Genomic DNA, 11188 nt, shown 5'->3' on the forward strand with positions numbered 1-11188 from the left:
GGTTCTTGAACATCCGGAAGATTCAGGCGAGGCCGATGGAAGCACGGCTGCAGGTGGCCACGAGACCAAACCGGCAAAATATCAGCGGAGGAAGACGATAGCGAACTCTAACAATGGTGGCCGGAAAAGATACGATGTGTAACCAACAGCACCACTAGCCAGTTTCCCGGTTGATGTACCTCTCCGTCACCGAAGAATAATTAGGCGCAGCAGCACACGCTATCTTCGCGTATGGAGTTTTTTTTTATAAAATTTTTATAAAAGGTGCAAAATAATATATGAATAAATAAACGAAAATTTGTTTCGTAATTGTAATCTTTTAATCAAAACTACACGAAATGCTGTATCGTTTTTTTCTTATGAGACGATCATTTAGTAAAGATTCCACATATCATCCCACTCGCTTCAAAACGAGTAGAAAAAAGCAAAAAAAATGAATGGTTACTCTACTTAACGACCCGTTCCCTGTATCGTAAAGTGCGTCCAAACGATTCCATATCATGAAAAAATGATAACCCTTATCTTACATTAATAATCCAAAACTATAGAAGTAATCTTTTGGGTGTCTTGGGAAGAAGATAATGGGAATAGTCATTGTATAATACTGATTCATGCGGGTAGCCATTATGCTGTTGTTTTTTAAAAGTAATTTCAAATAATTTAAAAAATACAACCTAAATTTCAGCCGTTTTCTTTTCGACTATTTTGCCGAGTGTCCAAACCGGCCGGTGAAAATCTCTCCAAATCAAACGTCAAACGCCGTCAAACATCAGGGTTCATTTTTCATTCTAAACAGTTGATTCCAATGTTTACATTGAAAGAGTGTGGATGCTCGTTTTTTCAATTTGGATTTTTGGCTATTTTAAACTGTTGTATTGTCATTATTATTAAGAAGAACTGTGATAATTTTAGCGATAAATTCACAAGTATACCTTCTGTGATAAATAAGTGACCGTACTAAGATGAGTGGCGAGGATGCTGCTCCAGATGGAGCAGCATCAGTACTTAACCTCAATCAACCGACACTAAATCCAGGACAAGAAAGGATGGAAGAAGACATGGAAACAACTAGCAGAGGAAAGGATCACGTCGACGCAGCAAGTAGAAAAACATTTAAAAACTACAATTACCAAAATGGGGATTGCCGTCCGTATCGCGTAATAGTAGAGAACACAGATGTAGAAAAACGAAAAGTTGTTAACAGGTTACAAATAGGAATAATGCTACACCAAAATGGTTTTGACAAATGTATCGATGATATCAGGAAGACAGCTAGAAACAAAGTAACAGTGTACGTAGGGAATATTAAAGATGCCAATAGATTGGCAAATTGCCAGAATCTAAATCTACAGGGATTCAAATCTTATGTTCCAAAACAATTCGTCACGGTGACAGGAGTTATTTCTGGTATACCACTTGAAATGAAAGACGAAGAAGTAAAACACTTTATCAAGGCCAAAGCAGAAATAGATTCCGTTTTTCGTATGCATCGCTATAAAGACAAGAAAAAGGAACCCACGTATAAAATGGGTGTAGTTTTCCGTACTAATACTTTGCCAAATAACATCAGTATATATTCTGTGATACACAAAGTCCAACCGTACATTAGAAAACCGATAATCTGTTTTAAATGTCTTCGTTATAACCACTTGTCCAAAAATTGTAAAGCGTTGATTGAAAAATGTATGTCATGTGCTGTAGAACACTCGACAGAAAATTCTTGTAACGTTTTAAAATGTTTGTACTGTCCAAATTCTAATCATAAGACGACTGATAGAGTGTGTCCTAGATGGAAGAAAGAAAACGACTTACAGGCAATAATGGCCAAGAAATGCATGACTTACCAGGAGGCAAGGCAGTACTACGAGGTTCCAACTGAAAATATGTTTGACGTTTTGAGGACTACAGAAGATTTTCCAACAATTGCAGAATCATACTCCAGAGTTGCAGCTAGCGGGCGTAGTTTTCCACAACAACTCCAACCAAAGCGAAGTGAGTGGAGTTCAAACGACAAGAGAAATAGATCTAAAAAAGAAAATAAAGAACCAAACAAACTTAATGTAGAAACAGATAGTGTACCAGGAGTGGCTAGTATTTTGGGATTAAATCAAAACGAATTCGCCAAAAAACGTAAAATGGAAGAAGAAAAAGAGGAAACAAGAGGCATAGGGATGTTCAATAAGTATAAAACAGGAGAGCTAGAGAGGTTTAAAAATGAAATTGAGGAAACAATTAAAAAACAATCACAAGAAGAACTGAAACAAATAATTTCAACAATTAGCATGAAATTAGAAACTATTATGAAACCACATGGCACAAAAGGAGGAGAAATATCAGCTTGCATCTTGGGTGAATTAAATAAAATGCTAGGATCTGCAGGAGACAAATAATGTTCACCGGCGATTTCAAGGTGTTACAGGCAAATATTCAAAGTTTATTTCGAAACAAAAACGAACTAACACACGAACTGTATACCCAAAACTATGATGCAGCATTGCTTTCGGAAATCTGGGTCAAACCAGAACAGATTTCTACTTTACGATGGAATATTCAAGGCTATCATCGACATCTGGCACCCCGTGCTGACGGGTATGGAGGAGTAGCAATATTCTTGAAGGAGGAATTTAAATTTGACAACATTCAATTACAAACAACAGACGATTTTGAAACGCTGGGAATATTCATACCTAAATTAGATCTGGCTCTAGTAGTCGTCTATGTGAACCCAAGAATATCAAACGATAATTTAGAAACCGCCATAACAACACTCTTTAACGAAACAGCTAGATTCGGTAAAGTAGTAGTAGGAGGTGACTTTAACAGTCATAATGTAATATGGGGATGCCAAGAATCAAACGGTAAAGGAACAATTGTACATGATGCCATAATAGGAGCTAATTTATTATTATTGAACACCGGAGCTGTAACTTACATTCCTCCAGTTTCCAATCAAAGATCTAGTGCTATAGATCTAACGTTGTGTTCCCTAAATTTATTTAATGTGGTTCAATGGAAAGTTGTTGATAAAAATTTCGGAGGAAGTGGACACTTATTTATTGAGATCTGTCTGGATTTAAGGATAAACCGTAAACAAAAATACTACTACGATAAACAAAAAATATCGGAGGAAATGGCACAGGTTGAGCACTGGGAATTCGAAGACTTGAAAGATCTGTCTAAACTTTCCCAGAATATAACTAAAAAACACAAAAAAATAAGCAAACATACACCAAAATATTACTGGAGCTCGGAGTTGTCACAGCTCTATGAACAAAAACAAAACGCACTACGTAGTTACAATCAATGCTGTAGTAGTGAAAACCTAGTTTTTTGGAAAAGATCTTCTGCTATTTTTTTGAAATCCAAACTTGAACACATTAAAAACAAAATGATAGAACTCTCCAGCTCCATTGATCCTAGAAATTCACATGAAAATTGGAAACTCGTTAGACGATTAAAATTCCTCCCTGTTACCAACCCTAAAAACAATCCTATAAACACCTGCAAGGATATGGCTTCACAGTTTCTCACCAGCAACTTTGGCCCATCAAATTACAGAGAACCTCTCCCACCAGCAAACAATACAAGAACATCCATATTAACCTATCGACATTGGAAAAACTTCATAAGAAACAAATCCCCAACATCATCACCAGGTACAGACTATATAAACTATAATGCATTAAAAAATTTAGATCTACATTCAGTTACAAAAATAATAGAATTGTTAAACGGAATGTGGCAAAAAGCAACTCTAGACGATCACCTAAAGGAAATAAAAATTATCCCTATATTGAAGCCCAACAAACCACCAAACGAAATAAGTTCCAGCCGACCTATAGCGCTTTTACCAACCGTTGTAAAAATATTAAATGCAGCAGTATTAGTAGACATCCAACAAACGTGTGAAAAGAACAATGTCATCCCAGATTTATCTTTTGGTTTTCGCAAAGGTATGTCTACTGAACATTGTATTACATATGCAACAAACCTAATCAAAGCAGCACGAAGAGCCAACTATACCACAATTGGTGTCTTCTTTGATTTTTCAAATGCTTTTAACACAGTCGACATTGATAAATTATACAGTATCATGATACAAAATGGTTTCAACGAAGATACATGTACATGGATCTACAACTTTTTAAACAACCGGAAAACCCTCATTCACACCGATCAAGGAATTATCAGCCAAACTATTTGTACTGGAGTACCACAGGGCGATGTATTGTCACCTGTTTTATTCAATATTTACACAGCTTCTTTGCATAATACAAACCTTGACCCAGATATAACAACTTTACAGTTTGCAGATGATTTTTTAAAAATTGTCAAAGCAAAATCTTTAGAAAAAGCCATTAAAAAGATGCAATCAGAAATAAACCGATTTATGACAAAAGCTACGGAGTTAGGATTACGTCTTAATAGCTCAAAAACAAAGGCAATGCTATTTAAAGAAAGTGATAAACAACTCCACTTAAGAATGGGAGGAGAAATCCTAGAAACTGTGAGGAGCTACAAATATTTAGGTATAACACTTGATCAGGCACTCAGATACGGTATACATGTTAAAACGCTTAAACAAAATGTGTTGGACAGACAAAACATGCTAAAAATAATCAGTGGTATAAGATATGGTGGCACACCAAGAGTGATGATGCTGTACCATAAAGCTTTGTACGGGAATTATCTGAACTACGGCGCAGTAATCTACGGAGGAACAGCTAAGAAATATTGTGACATGTTAGAAGTAACGAATAGACAATGTCTGAGAATTGCTACAGGATGTACTAAAACTACACCAATTAACACACTAGCAGCAATAGCTGGAGAAGAACCGCTGACATTCAAACGCACCTATTTAGCAAAAAAACGTATTGCATTGCATATCCATCGTAACGATCTAATTGCACAACAACTACACTCTTTAGATTTGGACAACGTTCAAAGTGAAGTAAAGTACACTTTTCTAGAAAGAATCTACATTAAAAACGTACAAGAATTTCAAACGATATACACAGAAACAAAACCAGAAATAGAAATAAGAGTCGAGATAGAAGATCAAATGATAGGCTCAACAATGAAAAAGAATGAAACATCTCCAATCGTTATGAAAAAACTGGCCCTAGAAATGATAAATAACCATTATAGTCACCGTGACCAATGGTACACTGATGCTTCTAAAAGTACGAACAAATGTGGCATTGGAATTTATGACGCTTCTTCCGATACAAAGATAAGCATTTCCTTAGTAAATAATGTTAACATTGCAACTGCAGAACTTTTAGCTATAAGAGTAGCTTTAGAACAAATACACAACGAAGAAAGAACTGGAGTTGTAATTTTCACCGATTCCCAGTCGGCCTGTAAAATTTTAAAAAGGGACATAACAAACAAAAAATTTGATCAAGTCACGCACGACATATGCTCACTAGCTACAACAAAAAATGTAAAAATACAATGGATACCATCACATGTCGGAATAGAGGGAAATGAACATGCAGACGTTCTAGCGAAACAAGGATTAGACGGACCAATATTACTCGAGAACAAACTGAGACTCGATGATGCATACATGAGATACAAATCAGAATCACTCGAATCCACGAATTTATGGTACAGGAACATGGTGCACAATGAAAGTAAAGGAATCAAATTTTATGAACTACAATCAAATTTCTCTACCAAACCCTGGTATTGGGATATCGAACTAAGCAACATTCAAATTCGCACTTTGAATCGCTTACTAAGTGGCCATGACTATTCACCCTATTATTTAGGAGTGATGAAAATTCGAGACACAAAATTGTGCGAACTATGCAACACGAATTTTACCACCGAGCATGCACTCCTCAAATGCATTCAGTTCAATCATATAAGGAATCACTATGATTGGGATCGATATTCCAATCTGATCGAAATTATTCAAAATTTTGAAGTAACAAGACTAAAGGAAATCCTCAGTTTCCTAGAGAAAGCTCGCATGAAAATTTAAAAAACAGAAAGTATGATCGAAAATTATGAAAAAAAGGAGCATCCCTACGAAAAAACGAAAATCAACATATAAACAAGTAGTGGTGATATAGAGTATAAAACTCTCTGCCAGTCAAACAGATCCATACATTCTAAACAGTTGGCAGCCGCAAAGTAGCGCGCGATCTTTCTCGACTCCAAAACGGCATCCATTTTTCCTCGGGTGTACACTCTCTCGGAAGAAAATCACACAACAAATTTGCTGTCGCTTGGTTTTGTTGAAAATTTTGCAAGTTTTTTGGTGTGTTTTGGATATAAAATATAGCTAAACTATGTCCAAGGAGGAGGACAACGTGGAGGCGCCGGATACGAATGAAAATTCGGTAAGTTTGGTGGTTTAAAATACGATTGAAAATTGATGGCTTTGTGGTGAAATTTTTGCAATGTCAAGTTGAATGCAGACTGTTTGATGTTTGTCCGTGATGGGTACCGGGATGGTGGCTTGAAAAGTGCGGGGGTGGACGCCTTGATTGTTTTATCTTTGGAATAAACAGCTGATGCTTGTTTTTTTTTGCATGTCGTTAGAATGAATCCACTTCCGATACGACGTCGTCCCACAAGGAACCGGATTACGATGCGACGCTGGAGACGGATCGCGGCAAGCGGTTCGAGTTTTTGCTAAAGCAGACGGAAATTTTCGCTCACTTTATGCAAACCGGAAAGAAGAACGAATCGAGCAGTAGCAGTCCTCCGGCCAAACCGAAAGCCAGCGGAACCAAGAGCAAACGGGAGAAGGCACCGTCGATCAGCGAAGATCCGGGAGAGTGAGTTATTTTTAAAGTTAACATAAGGATGGTTCAAATTTAAATTAACCATAACTTACATTTCAGCCACCGACACCGGAAAACGGAACAGGAAGAGGATGAGGAGCTGCTGGCTGAGGCGGCCACCAAGGCCAAAACGGTGTTCCGTTTCGAAGCGTCGCCACCGTACATCAAGTTCGGCGAGATGCGAGACTACCAGATACGTGGTTTAAACTGGATGATTTCGCTGTACGAAAACGGAATCAATGGTATTTTGGCCGATGAGATGGGTTTGGGAAAGACGTTGCAGACGATTTCTCTGCTCGGTTATTTGAAGAATTTTCGGAATAACCCAGGACCCCATATCGTCATTGTTCCGAAATCGACGCTGCAGAATTGGGTCAACGAGTTTGGCCGCTGGTGTCCATCGCTGAGGGCAGTTTGTTTGATTGGTGACCAGGAGACGAGAAATGCTTTCATTAGGGATGTACTGATGCCGGGAGAATGGGATGTTTGTATCACTTCCTATGAAATGTGTATTCGGGAGAAGGCAGTTTTCAAGAAATTCAATTGGCGTTACATGGTCATTGATGAGGCTCATCGTATCAAGAATGAAAAGTCCAAATTGTCTGAGATTTTACGGGAGTTCAAGACAGCTAACCGTTTGCTTTTGACGGGAACGCCTTTGCAGAACAATTTGCACGAGCTATGGGCTTTGTTGAACTTTTTGCTGCCGGATATTTTCAACAGCGCGGATGATTTCGACTCCTGGTTCGACGCGAACGAATGTATTGGAGATAACACTTTGATTGAACGTTTGCATGCGATCTTGAAACCTTTCTTGCTGCGTCGTTTGAAGTCTGAGGTGGAGAAACGTTTGTTGCCCAAGAAAGAGGTCAAAATCTTCGTGGGATTGTCGAAGATGCAAAGAGAATGGTATACGAAAATTTTGATGAAAGATATTGACATTGTCAATGGAGCCGGCAAGCTGGAAAAGATGCGTTTGCAAAATATTCTGATGCAGCTGCGAAAATGTACCAACCACCCTTATCTGTTTGATGGTGCCGAACCTGGTCCACCATACACGACCGATTACCATTTGCTCGAGAACAGCGGAAAAATGGTGGTTCTGGATAAGCTGCTGATAAAATTGCAGGAACAAGGCTCTCGAGTGTTGATCTTCAGTCAGATGACACGTATGTTGGACATTTTGGAAGATTACTGTCACTGGCGTGGCTATCACTACTGCCGATTGGATGGCCAAACACCGCATGAAGATCGTACGAAGATGATTGACGAATACAATATGGAAAACAGTCTCAAGTTTATATTCATGTTGTCGACTCGCGCTGGAGGTTTGGGTATCAATTTGGCCACTGCTGATGTTGTTATCATTTACGATTCTGATTGGAATCCTCAGATGGACTTGCAGGCCATGGATCGTGCCCATCGTATTGGCCAGAAGAAGCAAGTACGAGTCTTCCGTTTGATCACGGAAAACACAATCGAGGAAAAGGTTGTGGAAAGAGCCGAAGTCAAATTGAAGCTAGACAAATTGGTTATCCAGCAAGGTCGTTTGGTAGATAACAAGGTCAATCAGCTGAACAAAGACGAAATGTTGAACATCATCCGTTTCGGCGCGAACCACGTGTTCCAATCGAAGGATTCTGAAATCACCGACGAAGACATTGACAACATTCTCGAGCGTGGTGAGGCGAAAACCATGGAACAGAATGCCAAACTGGAGAAAATGGGAGAATCCTCTTTGCGTTCCTTCACTCTGGACACCGAAAACGAACGAGGTTCCGTCTATCAATTCGAAGGCGAGGATTATCGTGAAAAACAGAAACTCCACACCCTCGGATCCTGGATCGAACCACCGAAACGTGAGCGTAAGGCCAACTATGCTGTTGACGCCTACTTCAAGGAAGCTCTCCGTGTGGCGGAACCCAAAGCACCGAAAGCACCTCGGCCACCGAAACAACCGATCGTTCAGGACTTTCAGTTCTTCCCGCCTAGACTTTTCGAGCTGTTAGATCAGGAAATCTACCACTACCGCAAAACGGTCAATTATAAAGTTCCCAAAAATCCGGATCTCGGCTCAGAAGCCACCAAAACTCAACGTGAAGAACAACGCAAAATCGACGAGGCCGAACAGCTCACTGAAGAGGAAATCGCCGAGAAAGAATCTCTCCTGACCCAAGGTTTCACCAACTGGAACAAACGTGATTTCAATCAGTTTATCAAAGCCAATGAAAAATTCGGTCGCGATGATATCGAAAACATTGCCAAGGAGGTTGAAGGCAAAACCCCTGAGGAGGTCATGGAATACAGTGCGGTCTTTTGGGAACGCTGCCACGAGCTGCAGGACATCGAGCGACTGATGGGCCAAATCGAACGTGGTGAAGCTAAAATCCAACGTAGAGCATCGATTAAAAAAGCGCTGGATGGAAAGGTCATATTTTTCCTGACATTTTCTAAAACACAAACTAATAATTTGCTTTTTCCCCTATAGATGTCCCGGTACCGTGCTCCATTCCATCAACTTCGCATATCCTACGGTAACAACAAGGGCAAAAACTACACCGAAGAAGAGGATCGGTTCCTGGTTTGCATGCTACACAAGCTCGGTTTCGACAAAGAGAACGTGTACGAAGAACTTCGGGCAGCGGTCCGGTCGGCACCACAGTTCCGTTTCGATTGGTTCCTAAAATCGCGAACAGCATTGGAATTGCAGCGACGCTGCAACACCCTGATTACCCTAATAGAGCGTGAAAATCAGGAACTAGAAGAAAAGGAACGGCAGGAGAAGAAGAAAAAAACTGGAGCCGTGTCCACCGGAACGCCGAAAGCGGCAGCCGGCAAACGAAAAGCCGAAACGACAACCACTCCAAGCGATAAGAACTCGAAGAAAAAGAAGAAGTAAATCGGTTGACATCGCAACTTCGGGTTTTTATAAGAAACGACAATTTTTAAAATAGCTTGGAATATTAGAGAACAGCTTTCTCGAAACATTGGAGTGTGAAAGTCTAATGTGCGGCAAAGTTCCACCTGTAATCGTCAAACAGTGATTAATTTATTGTGAAGTATTATTCCCCGTATAACTGTGTATCATGTTAGTTTGTAAATGATATAAGGTAATCGGAACATTGCTGCCTTGGGTGATGCCGTGAGGTACATTTCTCCCTATATCAGTGGTCGAGTATAGGCGTTCCAGCAATTCCAAACTCAAACAAATCTACTGAAAGTACTCGGTGTTTAGAACTGTAGAATCACTTTAACTAAACAAACATGTGCTAATTTTTTAAGCATTCATTATCAACTTATTCTGAACATTACAATAAAACATATTCAAATGAATGCATTGGCATTACAATATGCTCTGTTTTAATATGCTTCGAACTAGTTCATTTTTAAGTTATTTTTTTCCCCGCTGTTAACTGTTATTGATTGCTGATAAATAATACTATTACCGGACAATTTAAAGTGAAGAATTGTGGGAAAATTATTTACAAAGGTTCTCAATACATAATCTGCCGCAAATGAACGCAGTCAAAATCGGCAACTCTGTCTGAACAATGCCCAAACTGCCAGAAGAACTAGTACCTAAAATCCTAATCAACCAAACGTCGTCCGCCCCAGCCGCCGAGATCAATAATAAAATCAGGAATTCCCGACAACACTGAGTGCATAAGAACTGTATCGAAAAGTCATTAGCAACTTTTAAAACTAGTTTACTCAAAAATGGGTAAAAATTTTGTTTGCGTGCTTAAAAAGCGTGTTGTGCAATCAATTTATTCGGATTATTTTTTTTTCATCTTTACTATATGGATCGTATTGATCTTGGAACTAGAAAGAAAATTTTGAAAAGGGTATTACCTTACAACCAAATCGCAAAACGGTTCAAAGTACACTATACACGCGTGAAAATTATCATCGACAAATATGGCAACGAGTCGTTCTTGAAGAATATGCGTAGATCCTGAAGAAAACCTGGTTCCAGTCAGTCCCAGTTGGATGCTAAAGTAGTCACTCATATCAAACGTAATCGATTGGTATCAACGCTTAATCTGGCTATACAGCTCATAACTAGCATTGGGATGATTCAGGAAATCAAGACCAGTAGCTCCTTGAAGACCTACAAGAAGCGGAAGGTACCTAATAAATCAGTAGAGCAAAAATCTCGAAACTGACTAAAGAGGAGGTGGATGATGCCGGCTGCATGATTGCGATGGAAAAATTTGGGCAGAAGGTTCCAGTATTGCAAACTATTTGTACCCGTGGTCTGCGGTCAAGTATTTTCTTCACAAAAGATACAATAAATGCTCAAGTTTACAAAGAGGAATACTTTAAAAATAGATGCCGTACCCTAAGTTGCAATGGGTTAACGGCTGCGGTGTGTATGTTTGTGA

At 39.2% G+C, this 11188-nt stretch overlaps 1 protein-coding gene across 1 annotated transcript; it reads left to right on the forward strand.

The window, feature by feature from the left end:
• The first annotated feature begins 6170 nt into the window (after window positions 1–6170).
• Window positions 6171–10152, forward strand: LOC129746124 (chromatin-remodeling complex ATPase chain Iswi). Its single transcript, XM_055739612.1, has 4 exons — window positions 6171–6356; window positions 6559–6797; window positions 6864–9231; window positions 9292–10152. Exons 1-4 carry the CDS (start codon window positions 6306–6308, stop codon window positions 9700–9702), a joined length of 3069 nt encoding a protein of 1022 aa, XP_055595587.1. The 5' UTR covers window positions 6171–6305; the 3' UTR covers window positions 9703–10152.
• The last annotated feature ends 1036 nt before the right edge of the window (window positions 10153–11188 follow it).

The sequence above is a fragment of the Uranotaenia lowii genome, chromosome 2 (assembly GCF_029784155.1).
Source record: "Uranotaenia lowii strain MFRU-FL chromosome 2, ASM2978415v1, whole genome shotgun sequence".
Taxonomy (NCBI): Eukaryota; Metazoa; Arthropoda; class Insecta; order Diptera; family Culicidae; genus Uranotaenia; species Uranotaenia lowii.